At 45.3% G+C, this 14,478-nt stretch overlaps 1 protein-coding gene across 8 annotated transcripts in view; it reads right to left on the minus strand.

Annotated features, from left to right (window-relative positions):
- RASA1 (RAS p21 protein activator 1) overlaps nt 1-14,478 on the minus strand; it is a 384,196-nt gene that overhangs the window by 87,394 nt on the left and 282,324 nt on the right. For all 8 annotated transcript variants that reach the window (XM_029573687.1, XM_029573696.1, XM_029573711.1 and 5 more), the window contains one exon: nt 1,682-1,768. In XM_029573687.1, the coding sequence (XP_029429547.1) occupies nt 1,682-1,768 (87 nt within the window). The remainder of the gene's footprint in view (nt 1-1,681; nt 1,769-14,478) is intronic.

Genomic DNA, 14,478 nt, shown 5'->3' on the forward strand with positions numbered 1-14,478 from the left:
GTCTCCAACTGCTGTACACTATACCCATTGGTCCTGAGTCCATCTGCTACACGCTAGGAAATTCAAGTTTGATTATGTTATGATCTCTATTGCCAAGTGATCCCACTACCATTACCTCTCTCACTAAATCCTGCATTGCACTAAGAATTACCGTATTTGCTGGCTTATAAGACACTCCCCTTTTTTATGGAAAAAAAATTTCTATATTTTTTGATGAATTTGATTTTGTCTGGGGAAGCCGCGCTTCGGCAAGCCCCTTTTCTGTGTTTCTGTCCCAATGTCTGTCTGTCTCTAACTCCTGCCTGTACGCCTGTGATCATATCTGTTTTGGCATCCGGCTCTGCTGCTGTACTTAGACAGAGAAGGCTGATTCCCACATGATGACTGATGACATGAACTGGCATGTCATCCTCTAGCACTTTAAATCTCATCAGCAAACCTAAGGCTGAATTAATATTCATAATAAAAAGGACCTTTGAAGAAAATAAAAATTCTGCATCTCTATAACTCTTCGCCCAGATCTTGCTCCTCCCTCTCCCTGCCATTTTTTTTAAAGCATAGCCAGCTGTTGATTTTTGACTAGGGAAGCTGCGCTTCGGCAAGCCCCTTTTGCCCAGCACCGGCCAATCGGGGAACGAGGGTGGAATGATACAGTCTAGAGGTATCCTGGATGGATCCTGACTTCTATCTAGTGCAGATCATCTGCACGGCTTGACCAAGACCTGCACCAGAACTTGGTTCTTCAGGTTAGAAGATGCTGAAGATTCAAATCAATGGAGGCACTTTGCATAAGTGACAAAAGCAGCTTGACTCCATATCCTGGAGTCTGTTACTACATTCAGGGCAGCAAACTTGTTGAGTCCCAAACAAGACCACTCTCTGTAGAGGCTTCTGATACTAAAATAGACAGAAAAAGTCTTTCCTAAATCCAGAAGAAAAGCAGAACCACAGCCAGATCTGCTCAGAGGGGAAAGCCAGAGAGCAAGAAACTACTTTTGTTTGTTATTTCTTATAAACAATTAGTCTGGAGCTTTTTGGCTGCACTCTTGGCCCTCTGGGCAATGCACTACAGCTCCAGGAGCAAGATAATGTAGACTTTTCTCCATTTTTTTTTTTAATAGCAGGTGCAATGAACAGGACAATACAATTCTTGAAACACAGCTTCAGGTATACTGTAGTGTTAAGGTCTCTGAACTCTCACCAATCCAATACTATTACTCTAAGAAGCGCTATGCAACTTTTCATTTTAAGAGGCCTTTTAGCAACGTGGGATCTCCATCCCTTAATCTGCAAATATCCCTTGTTGCTGATCCCAAAGTCCAAACCCTCACAGATCAACAACGTAGTAGTATATTTAGTAGGCACTGCATCTCTAGCGGTTAGGCTCCTTGACACCACAATGAAAAACCACTTTAGAAGTCTACAAAGAAAAGTTTAAATTTGAAAATTACTATTGCAGTAATAATGTCTTTTCTTACAAAAGTCAATGCTAAGAAGTCAAGAAAGTGCTGTGATGGTGGGATAGAGGGGATCCCAGTGATGGCTTTCATCTATGACATTCCATTATAAAGTTAATTTACAACTTTAGATTTACAGTATACAATATTTTGGTCATTTGGCCAATATCCCTAGTCATGTTCTAATTATGTGCTATATAAATGCAGAATTGCAATCAACTCACCTAACAGCCCTGGTTTTCATGGTGGTGTTGCTAGGCCACTTTTGTTGAACAGATTTCTGTAAACACCCATAAATAAATCGCAATGTCCTGTTAAAGGATAAAAATAATTGTTCAGACATCTAAGTAGCAATTTTAATGTTGAACTATATAAAACACAAAAAGAACTCTGCACAGGCCTAGACATATCTATTTTAGATCTAGGTGGTATCTGTATCCCCACACTGACCATCATTCTGCAATGCACTCAATTACCAGCCCTACACCCCCCGATTCTAAACCCATTCCCCCCATCCTCAATTCAACAGGGTGAAAGTGATGCAACATACCTGCCTCCTGCTGCTGTTCAAAGCTTTGCAATTTCAACAGCAAGTATCACAATCTACAAGTTATGTGCTGTTCAAACTGCAGTGTTTTGAACAATGGCAGTGAAACCAGTAGGTCTACTGCTCTGCTTTTCTTCTATCAGTAGAGAGAGAGGTAGAGGATCAGGGGAAGAGGGGAAGTTTCAACAGATGCCATAACTCATTTGTAGGTGTCATGGCAACTGACTGCATATTTTTTTAAAACTATTTACTTCATTATACATGACAAACCTACAAATGTTTACTACAAAAATATTAAGGTTCACTTCTAACATAATCCTATCACAAATTTCATGGCACGTAATAATCATGGACATTTTATAAATAAAAGCAGAATCATTAATCTCTCAGCAGAACAAATTTAAGTATCAAACCCAATGGATACATTTTACCCTTTCACCTCTGTTTTACAAAGTGCGGCCGCGTTTACCCTGCTCCTAAGCCGCTTTTTACTCACGTTCCGGCCGCGTTAGCCCTTCCTGCGATCCCGAATCCCCTTTAACCTACTCCTACCGCGTCCTAAATTCCCCGGGCAACCCCTTCCGCCAGCGGCATGTATATTGCATGCAAACGAGCGAATTAGCTATTCCCTAGCATCCCGTAACCCGCGCCCCGACTATCACTAGTTTTCCCTGCCGTTTTGTCGTGCGTTTAACCTGCAAACTTACCACCTACCCTGACCCCTGCGGTAGAGGCAGGGGTAAGGGTAGATGGCAAGCTTTCCCCCAGCCCCCGCTCACCTGCCCCGGCCGCGATCATGGGTGCCGGTCTCCGTGGCAGCCCCAGTCCTCTCCCCTGCTCCCGAAGCCAAAAAAAAAAGCGAAAAAAACGTTGCAGCCCCCCTCCGATGTCCGGACTGGGGCTGCCACGGAGACTGCAACGGCAAAGCGACTTTTCGTTTTTTTTTTTTGCTTCGCCGCTGTCAGTGTCCCCCCTCCTCTCGGAGCAGGGCGCCAAAAGCAGCCTTGCTCCGGGAGGAGGGGGGGGCACTGACAGCGGGGAAGCAACGGCGAAGACAGCGGCGAAGCAAAAAAAAACCAAAAGCAATTTTGGTTTTTTTTTTTCAAAAGCGACAATTCTTTTTTTTTCCAAAAGCGACTTACTTTTGGGATCTGTCAAGATCCCAAAAGTAAGTCGCTTTTGGACGCCTGCCAACTTACTTTTCTGAAGCCATCATCAGGAACCCATGCGATCGTAGCTCCTCCCGACGAAGACAAAGATGGCCGCCTGCACGGGGGAAGCGTACAATTGGCCGCTGAAGACGTGACGTCTTCGTCGGGAGGAGCTACGATCGCATGGGTTCCTGATGATGTCTTCAGCGGCCAATTGCACGCTTTCTCCGTGCAGGCGGCCATCTTCGTCGGGAGGAGCTACGATCGCATGGGTTCCTGATGATGTCTTCAGCGGCCAATTGCACGCTTTCCCCGTGCAGGCGGCCATCTTCGTCAGGAGGAGCTACGATCGCATGGGTTCCTGATGATGGCTTCAGAAAAGTAAGTTGGCAGGCGTCCAAAAGCGACTTACTTTTGGGATCTTGACAGATCCCAAAAGTAAGTCGCTTTTGGAAAAAAAAAGAATTGTCGCTTTTGAAAAAAAAAACCCAAAATTGCTTTTGGTTTTTTTTTTGCTTCGCCGCTGTCTTCGCCGTTGCTTCCCCGCTGTCAGTGCCCCCCCTCCTCTCAGAGCAGGGCTGCTTTTCGCGCCCTGCTCCGAGAGGAGGGGGGACACTGACAGCGGCGAAGCAAAAAAACCAAAAGCAAGAAGTAAGTCGCTTCGCTGCTTCACTCTTCCCTCCTCCCGGAGCAGGGCGCGAAAAGCAGCCTTGCTCCGGGAGGAGGGAAGCGTGAAGCGGCGAAGCGACTTACTTTTTGCTTTTGGTTTTTTCGCTTCCTGGTATCTCTCATTTCAAATGACATTTGAAATGACAGATACCAGCGTGGCGTGAAGCCTTAGGCCCGCGCACCCAGGATACTGTATAGGCGCTCTATCCAGTAAAATGGGTTGCGCGGGACTAAGGCATTACGGACGCGGTTTACATTTACATATAATTAGTGTTCAGGATCGAGCGGTAGGTGAGCTGCACTGTGCGGGCGGTAACCGCGGGTGCCGTAGGCACTAACGCAGCTCTTCCTACCGCTCGGTACTGGATAGACCTGTTAATAAACTCAGCTCAGTTTACATCAGAAAACCAGCAAATAAGGCTCAATTTGTTTTACTTTGAAGTTTAATGTTTATAGATAAAGCAAGTGTTGCGTACCTCTAACAGGTGTTCTCACAGGACAGCAGGATGTTAGTCCTCATATATGGGTGACTTCAGTGGACCGAGCCCTGCTACGGAAAACGTTTCTGTCAAAGTTTTCATAAAGCTTTGACTAACGCTGGCACACTGAGTGCACTGAGCATGCTCAGCCTGCAATTATCCCTGTGACCACAGGTGTCTCCCCCTCAGTCTAGTCTTATAGCAAAAAGCGCAAGCGAAACTAAAATAATAAAACGTATGTAGACCCAACTCCCCTGGGTGGCGGGTGGGTTTCATGAGGACTAACATCCTGCTGTCCTGTGAGAACACCTGTTACAGGTAAGCAACACTTGCTTTCTCACAGGACAAGCAGGATGGTAGTCCTCACATATGGGTGAGTCGAGCTGAGGATGCCCGAGAGTGCACCAAATGCACCCAAGACGTGCAAAAGGCGCAACATTGGGGGTGGAATTTGGTAAGGAGGGCATCCTGAAACCCTTAATGGGTTGGAGGAAGGATGTTGAGTAGTTAAACCGAACAGAAGAGGAGTAGACGGACTGGCCAAACATGGAAGCATGCCAGCCAGTCTTATCTAGGGATAATGAGCTGCGAAAGGATGGAGAGAGCTCCAGGTCGCAGCTTTACAAATATGTACAAGCGGCACCGGCCCAAGGTGAGTTATTGAGGCTGGTACGGCCCTAACAGAGTGTGGTTACACACAGTGTTGTAGTGAAATGCCTACTTGTTAGTAGGAAAAAAAGAGATACAGACTGTCAATTAGGAGGAATATGTCTGTTCGCCCACTGGAACTCGCAGCTTGGCTTTTGCCACAGGAGGAAAGAGTTAGGTGTAATTCCTATGGAGTGTAGTGCGGTCTGGATAGAATGCAAGTGCATGTTTACAGTCCAAAGAGTGGAAAACCCTCTCGCTCTGGGAGAGAGAGGTGTTGGGAAAGTGGGCAGAGTATATTTTGAGTAAGGTGAGATGCTGCCTCTACCTTAAGAACGATATGTAGTTGAGTATGTAAAACCACTCAGTCACGGAGGAACGGAGGGTCAGGTGAGTATGTAACTAAGTGTGGAACTCACTGACCCTGTTGGCAGAAGTGATGACTACGAGGGAAAGAATTTCCCATTGCAGACTGTTACGTGAGAGGAATGGCAAGGCTCGAACTGGGAATGCACGAGTCTTGTAAGTACTAATATGCCCAATTACATTCAAGAAGAGACTTAAGACGCTACTATTCAGACAAGCCTTCCCATAACACTCGTCCTTGCCTCATCCTCCACGGACCTTCTCTTCCTAAGCTCAGATGCCTAAGCACTTTTTCTTCCGCTGCCTAAGCTATTTAATATATGTATATTAGTTTCATTAAATCTATGGTAACCCTCCGCTACCCTCCCCCTCCCCCCCCCCACCTTCCAACCCCCTTACAATCCCTCATTCCTACCCCCTCCCTCGGAATACCTTGTTACCCCAAAAAGCCAACTCTTATCAGTTCTTACCAGTTTTGACACGTTACTCCCCATGCTTAAGCTGTATCCAAGTTTTTCTCTCCCCCTGTTCTATGTAAGACAACTTTGTCACTGTTTTTTTATGGTTGCAATGTAAACCGGAGTGATAATTAACTCTGTTATTTGAACTTCGGTATAGAAAAGTTATAAATAAATAAATAATATATATGCGCCCCATTCCGTAACCAGTAAAATTGTGGCGGCTTATCAGTGAATAACCCATGGTAAGCTAACTTGGAAGGGGATGAACCGTTAATCGGGTATCCCACTCCCAAGTGGTACGCCAATTGGAATCGAGGCGTATCCATGTAGAGGATGTCTGGGGAGCAGAATCTGAGGGAGTAAGAGAAAAGAGTGGTGTAGAAATAAAGGGGGTAAACCCCCTTTTTTTTTTTATGCGACATGTGGTAAGTCATGCCATTTTGAATGGTAAGATTTACGTGTAGAAGGTTTTTGAGACACTACCAGTACCTGAGAACATCAGTGAGTCCATGATATGAGACTGACCTGTGAGAAAGCGAATTGTTTACTGGTATGATAGATTGAGAAGTATGGGGAAGCATACTGGTCTCGGCCAGGACCTGGGTCTGAGAACAGTGAACCCCGTCCCAGTGCAGCATAAAAAGGCTATGAGAGGCGTCAAAAAAGACACACATAAGAGGCCTTTGTTGCAGCAAAGGCATCCATGGGAATGCATTGGAGACACGTGTAGGGAGTAGAATCTGTCCACAGTGTGGTTTGATTCAGACGCAGAGGGCAAATTCGGTTGACCTCAGCGGTAGAAGATTTTTCTTGCTACACATATAATCCAAGACCATCCAGAAGGATGAAACTTATGTGGAGGTGGTCTGCTAGTGCATTCAGTAAGTCTGTTAGGTAAGTGGCCCGGGGATGCATGGAGTGAGCAAGGGCCAAGAGTAGAGTTGCACAGCTTCCTAGCAGAGCAGCTAAGAGGTTGTGCGTTGGAAATACCACAATGTGACTATGCTGTCTGTCTGTATGCACAAAGGTTTGCTGCATAGGCAGTACTGTAAAGCATAAAGGCATAACCCATGGCTCAAAGCTCCAGGAAGTTAATGTGAAAGTCTGCATGAAGCGGAGAAGACGCATATTGGGTTGAGAAGATGTTAGTTCGAACTCTGCAACCCTGAGTAAATGTGAGCATGAGCAGGACCAGTCTAGGTTTTGGCTCTAGATCTGTAATATGGATCAGGGACGATAGCGGTTGAACAGCTTAGGTCCACTGATAATTGGATTTTATTGAATCTTACTTATAGCAAAAAAAAAAAAAATTTTTTTTTTTTGAACCCATGAGTAAATGCATGGTGAAAAAATACCGTGGCCCAACAGTGAAAGAATTGAGGGGCTCAGGTTATGGTGTATGCGCGCAGAGACATAAGAATTTGTCAGAATGGCTGCGGGGTTGTTGGACAGGAAGGTCGTTGTGGCTGTGGTGTCCAGAAGTGTGCTATATGGGATTTATGGTAATGAACAGCAATCCCAGGTAGTAGATTTATAGTGAATCATGAAGAAGGTAGAGGTCCTTGCTTGAGTTGACTGTTATGCAGCTGTCCATGCAAGGAAAAGCGTGAATGATGTTTTACTCCGTAGAGAAAACAGCAGTCACTGCTAGTGATGTAATGAAATACCCCAGTTGCCAAAGCTGGTGCAACCGGCAGAGCTTGGGATTGTAATATTATTGACTCACCATGAAGCACACAGAAAAAATTGGAGAGAGACACAACCTACTTACTGCGGTTCGGAAGCATGGTGACAAGAGATACCATTTTACCTGCACCTTCTGAAGTTGATATTTCTGAGGTGCAGGATGGGCAGAGAGTAACTACTTTCTGTTGAAAGAAAGAATAGTGAGATTAAAACTCCCCCCCCCCTGCTTTGAAGCGTCTGGGGGACTGTACCCTGAACCTTGGTACAAAGTGGGGTGGGCCGCTCTGATATCCGGCAAGTTGAGAGACCAGGAGGTGTCCAACTGGTGGGGGCTGACGTATCCAGGATATCATGTAATCTCCCACGGGAGCGTGAGCGGTAAAAGTCGTACCCGCATTTCTGTGTGCTATACAAGAAAACGTCGAGACCTGTCGCCAGGTCTCGAGGTGGCTTGCAATTAAGACAGTGTTTGCTGAATCTCGTGTTTAGCAAATCAGCGAATTCATCTGGAATTTCGGTCCTTAATTAGGAACCAGAAACCAGAGTATTAATCCCAAATGATGTAATCCCAAATGATTGGTAGAGAGGTTGTCTTGGTATTGTGTCCAACATAGCTGGCAACAGCGATATGTGACACTAATACGGCTCTTGGAAGGCCAGACGACATAGAACCTATCGAACCATATGGCCCGGTTTAGAGAACAGGTCTCAATGGAATTGTCGCTGAAGCGGGATTAAAGTAGAGTATTTACCATCCGTCGTGGATCGCAGAAGGACGAGTCAGCGAAGATGGATGGCTCCGTGGATTTCAGGAGTCATCGAGGGATAGCCTGGTGGACGTAGACGTCCGACTCAACTCTGTAACCTGGTATGGTGGCGCAGGTACAGAGGAGTTCAGGCTGAGCATGTCTGTCGCTGCCACATTAATTTGTGGAAGTACAGAACCCCGCACCGGTGTCGGTGGGGAACGCCTCCGTTACAGGGGAGCCATTATGACTCATGAACCCGGCTCGGGTACAGGGGAGCCATTATGACTCATGAACCCAGCCCTCTTTGCAGTGGTTCGATGTAGTGTGATGCCAGTGCAGAATTCCTCGGAACTCGGTCCGGTCATTCTGGAGCACGGAGGACTGCCAGCGTTGTGTGGAACAGCGGCGGTGGCAGTAGCGATGTTGCTCAGCCCGGGCATTCTCCAGCACAGAGTAGGATAGCACCGATGTGCTGGATGGCGTCTATGGCGGACGATCACCGTGCCGGTGACAATGAGTGCCACTGTTCTCAGCCCTGTCTTTCCCCAGCACAGAGATGGACGTCCTCGCATCCTGGATGGCGAATGTCAATGGACTGTCAGCATGCCTGCACTGCTCCTGGCATTATGTAGTGTTGTAGGCTGATACGGGGCTGTAGTAAAAACCCCAAAGCATGGAGCACTGTGTTTAGGCGAGGGCATTGCGTGTAGGTGCTTTGTCAGTATTGACGGAATCGATGGCGGCATGGGGCAGCCTCGAGGGTATCGTCAAAAATATATATATGAAAAAATGTTGATGGCCGGGCAGAGCAACGATAACAGTGGCGGAGGCACAGACAGCATCGGTATAGGTATCGATGGCAGCAATGTGGCATCGAAGGATCGAAAAGACATTGATGGCATCGGGAAATCGATGGCCGCATCGATAGGAACGACGAGGACACTGATGGATGGAGACGGGCGTCGATGGCATCGGCCCGGGCGTCGATGTCATGGATGGCATAGACGAGGGCATCAATGGCACTGACCTGGGCATCGATGACAGATGGAAAAATCAGCACCATGGATGAAAACATTGATGGCACTGAAAGAATCGATGGCATCGACAGACCGCCGGGGGAGGAGTGTCGAAAAAGGCAGGACGGCCTGGAAAGGGGTACCGATGGGGCAACGACTGCACGAAGGTACCCAGGTATGAATTAGACAGGGGGCCCTGGTGGCAAAGGTAACCGTGGAAGTCCCTATTCCACTAGCGCTAATAACCAGGCAGAGGGTCACAGGAGGACACACGCAGGCTATGTGGGGCTAACTGTGAAAACATAGGGAGAGGGAAGGCCGCGGAAACCGTAGTGAGGTGACAGGAACCAACCGAAAAACAGGGCACAGTACTCACCGAGCGTCGGTTAAATGTACGCGAGGGGAGACCCGCACAGGGAAAAAGCATTTGTGACGTAAAAGTTTAAGTGTTTCCGTGATGAAAAGTTGTGAGAATTTCTCACAGAGCTCCTAACCGCTATGCTTACTGCAGAGCTGAAAAAAGAAGACTGAGGGGAGACACCTGTGGTCACAGGGATAATTGCAGGCTGAGCATGCTCAGTGCACTCAGTGTGCCAGCGGTCAAAGCTTTATAGAATCTTTGACAGAAATGTTTTCTGTAGCAGGGCTCCGTCCACTGACATTACCCATATGTGAGGACTACCATCCTGCTCGTCCTGTGAGAAACTGGCAAACAGCATATGTGCTATATCAAATCCAGCAGTCTGATCAAAACACAGTCCAATAATAATCCAGTCATATATACATACATACATATACACACATATATACAGTTGAGCTCATAAGTTTACATACCCCTGGCAGAATATGTAATATGTATAGCATTTTAAGAAACATAGAAACATAGGAATGACGGCAGAAGACCAAACGGGCCCATCCATTCTGCCCAGCAAGTTTCACACTTTTTTTTTCCTCATACTTATCTATTACTCTTGGCTCTTAGTAACCTTTTGTTTCTATTTCCCTTCCACCCCCACCATTAATGTAGAGAGCAGTGTTGGACCTGCATCTAAATGAAATATCTAGCTTAATTAGTTAGGGGTAGTAACCGCCGCAATAAGCAAGCTAATAAGCAAGAAAACATGAGTGATCAGACAACACACTTCTGCTATGTTCAAATTCTGAACAAGTAGTGGAAAATTTTGGCTTCGGTTACTACCAAACTAGACCAAGAGATTTCAGAAACAACTGCCAGGAAAATTTGTTGGGATGAAAGAAAAATCCACAAGTAACTTCTACTGAAATAAAGGCTTCTCTCAAACAAAGTGGTGTGGGTTTTTCAGCATGCACAATAAGGAGATTCCTGAAAATAGACTGCATGGTAGAGTTGCCAGAAAAAAAGCCATTGCTGCACAGCCAAAAAAAAGTCCACTTACAATATGCCAAACAGCACCTAGAGAAGCCACAAAACTTAAAATAATTTGGAGTGATAAGACCAAAATTGAACTTTACGGTTATGTTTGGAGAGGAATCAACACCATTCAGAGTACTTAAATCGCAAGTGGATTGTGATACATTACAGGAGGACCTTGCAAGACTGGAAGATTGGGCATCCAAATGGCAGATGAAATTTAATGTGGACAAGTGCAAGGTGTTGCATATAGGGAAAAATAACCCTTGCTATAGTTACACAATGTTAGGTTCCATATTAGGAGCTACCACCCAGGAAAAAGATCTACGCATCTGTTGGAAACAGGATGCTGGGCTTGATGGACCCTTGGTCTGACCCAGCATGGCAATTTCTTATGTTCCCTACTGAGAAAAATGGAGGTGGATCTCTGCTGTTTTGGAGGGGTGTGAGCTGCAGTGGTACAGGGAATTTAGTCAAAATTGATGGCAGGATGAATGTAGCATCTTGTCCAGCAATACTGAAGGAGAATTTGCATTCATCAGCCAGAAAGCTGCGCATGGGGCGCACTTGGACTTTTCAATATGACAATGATCTGAAACATAAGGCCAAGTCGCTTTCAGTGGCTGCAGCAGAAGAAAGTGAAGGTTCTGGAGTGAATATTACAGTCTCCTGACATCATCATTGAGCCACTTTCGAGAGAACAAACATGCAGTTCGTGCTAGGCAGCTTTATCAAATGAGAAAATAAAGGGCCTCATTTACAACTATCACAAAATAGTGCAAATAGTCATTGATGCAAAAGGTGGTAATACATGATATTAAGAACTAAGGATATGTAAACTTTTCAACAGAACCATTTTATTATTTCCTTTGTTATAGTATAATGATTGTGCTATTCTGTGATGCATAAAATAGTTTAATTTGAAACATTATCAGATGTGCTTTGTCTATCACTCATGTTTTCTTAAAATGCTATACATCTCATGAGCACAACTGTATATCTATCTATATCTATAATTAAAACAGGAAGACAAACATCCAATTAAATACTCATATCAAATCTGGAAATGAGCACTTATGCAATGAATCCAAATATTACTGTACATAATATATATAAAAAATATTTTAAAACACTTTTTTCTCTAGTCTCAAATCAAAACAGACTGACCACCTTAATTTTCTATACGATTAATAATGTTCTTCTCCTGCTCTGGTTTGACAGTAAAAATAACTTATCAGTGAGCCACAATCCACATATTCTATGAATATATCTTAAAAACAATGTCCATAAAGCACATCAATTGATAGTGACGGAAATGAATGCCACTTTTTAATCCTTAGAAGTGGTTTCCACAGGAAACTGTGCTGTCTGTAATTGAATTTCCCTGGAGGGTTTCCACAAAAATCTGTGGCCTATTAAGCTGAATTTCCCTTAAGGAGTTTAACAAAATGGCTGAATGACTAACAAATGCTGATCTTTCCTCTGTCTATGCAACTGAGACGTTCAACGGTGTTCTTTCCTCGACAAAGATCTTTGTTTCGCCAAGTACTGGCTTCTTCATGAGGGAAGAGTGTCAACAGGGAGATTGCTCTTCGCTTCTAAAAATCAACACAGTAACTAAATATGCATCTATTTCAAAGGACTCATTTGTGAAAAAATTCACATGAATTATTTATTCACACAGAAGTCAAACCCAAACTGTTCAATTCTTAAAGTCATATATTCATAAGGGAAGTACCACTCGATTCTTTTTTTGAAGCCTAAAAAAAACCCAACATCCATATAAGTCTCTGATTTAAAAACAGGAATTCTCTCTAATATTTTGAACAAACAGTATCTACCACACAGAACTCACCAGCAGTCTTCCTTCTCAGAGATTCTTTGGAAGAGAAATCAAAACAAAGTGGGCAATCACAAGACCACTCCAGAATTTATACTCATCTGTGATAAGCTGGGTTCAGAAACTGTGCATAAAGTGAAGGAAAGACTGAAATTTGGAAGAGGCTCTGAACCACTGCCTGGGGAAGAGGATCTTAACCTCCTAGGAGCTGATTCCAGGGATTCCCACTCAGCCAAGACCATTTCTTCTACTTCAAAGTGGAGTGTAAATGTCTTAGTGTACTCCCTTGATAATGAGGTCTTAAACATGAAATTTCTCCACCTTAGAATCCTCTGGGTGGAGGCAAGACACCACCTGGTCAATCAGATCGGAAAAGGTATATGACAGTCAGCCTCCCTATCAGGCTGGAACTCTATTTCCTCCAGAGAAGCACAGTTAGCAGAATTTAAGGGCTCAAGACCCTCCTGCTCTTCTTCACAAACAGAGATAGGAGGATCATATGCTCCCTTTGAGTGCTTAGGAGGCACCTGGAGTGCAACTGATACTTGACTGTCCTCTGCAGGTTGTTTAGGAGACCGCTTAGGTCTCTTTATGGCACAGGCGGCCTGATGGAAGAACTGGAAAAACTCAAGGAAAAAAATCCATTAGATGGGGCAGAGAAGAGATGACTGTAGAAGTGACCTATACAGGTAAATTCCTGATGTTGTTTCCAGTCGGAGGTGCCTCAGCGCAAAACAACTCAAACAGGAAGTGATGACAAAATGGCTAATTTGCATGCCTAGATTTCCTTCCCCTCCTGCACAAATCTGTGCTTCAGCCCTTGGAACAGACTGCTCCCCAGTTCCTGTTAAGGAACCAGCAATTCCTGCAACACTGGCCCTCGATTTTGCCTGTTTGAAGGCAGGCTGAGCACAAGGGCCCGGCATGCTGCGAACGGAGCACGTCCCGCAGCACATGAAACGCGCTCCGTTCACAGTGAAAATGAAGGCCCAGCACGCCATTCGCGGCGAAAAGGGAAGGCTCCCGTGTGCCGCGAACTGCGCGCCTGGACATTCATCTTTGCCGCGAACGGAGCGCATCCCGCGGTATGCTGGTGAGAGAATGTGTGTAAGAGAGGGGAGGGTGAGAGAGAGCAGGAGGGTGTGAGAGAGTGGATGAGGGGGATGCTTGAGTGTAGGTTTCGGAGAGAGGGAGCCTATATGAGGGGAGGGGGATGCCGGTGAAAGAGAATATGTGTGTGAGAGGAGAGGGGGTGTGGGGGAGGGTGAGGGACAGCTTGGTTGGTAAGAGGGGAATGGGGGGATGCTTGAGTGTGGGTTTCAGAGAGAGGGAGCCTATATGAGGAGATTGTGAAGGAGTGTGTATGTGTGAGAGATTGGGAGCTCTGTGTATGAAAAAGGGAGTGTGTGTATGTGAAGGGATTGTGTATGTGTGAGAGAGCCTGTGTGAAGGGCTGTGTGAGAGAAAGACAAAGGTAGTCTGTGTGAGGATGTATGTGTGAAAGAGAAAGGGAGCTTGTGTGGGTGTGTATGCAAGAGAGAGAGTGCTCTGTATGAGGGGAAGTGTATTTGTGTGAGGGAGCGAGGGAATGTGTATGTGTAAGGGACACTCTTACAGTGGATTTCTAGGGAAATTCTGCTCACTTTAAATTTCTGCAACTTTAAGTAACAACGTTTTTCTGTAATAATTTAAAATGTAATTACTTAAAGACTGTCATGTAAATTGTGTTATTTTGACCAATATAAAGTTTGTAGAATTTTCAGTTTTTGTGCACAGAATTCCCCCAGGAGTAAGAGATGCAGAAATCCACTGCTTATTCTTGGGATAAGCAACTTTGGAATCTATCTACCCCTTGGGGGTCCTGCAAGGTACTTGTGACCTGAATTGGCCCACTGTTGGAAGCAGGATACTGGGCTTGATGGACCTTTGAGAACTACCACAACTGTGGTGGTTTAGTGAGAATTATTTTCTGATACACAAAAAAAAAAAAGTTACAGGTAGCCCGCCCAGCTTAGGAAG

Source organism: Rhinatrema bivittatum, chromosome 1, assembly GCF_901001135.1.
Source record: "Rhinatrema bivittatum chromosome 1, aRhiBiv1.1, whole genome shotgun sequence".
Taxonomy (NCBI): domain Eukaryota; kingdom Metazoa; phylum Chordata; class Amphibia; order Gymnophiona; family Rhinatrematidae; genus Rhinatrema; species Rhinatrema bivittatum.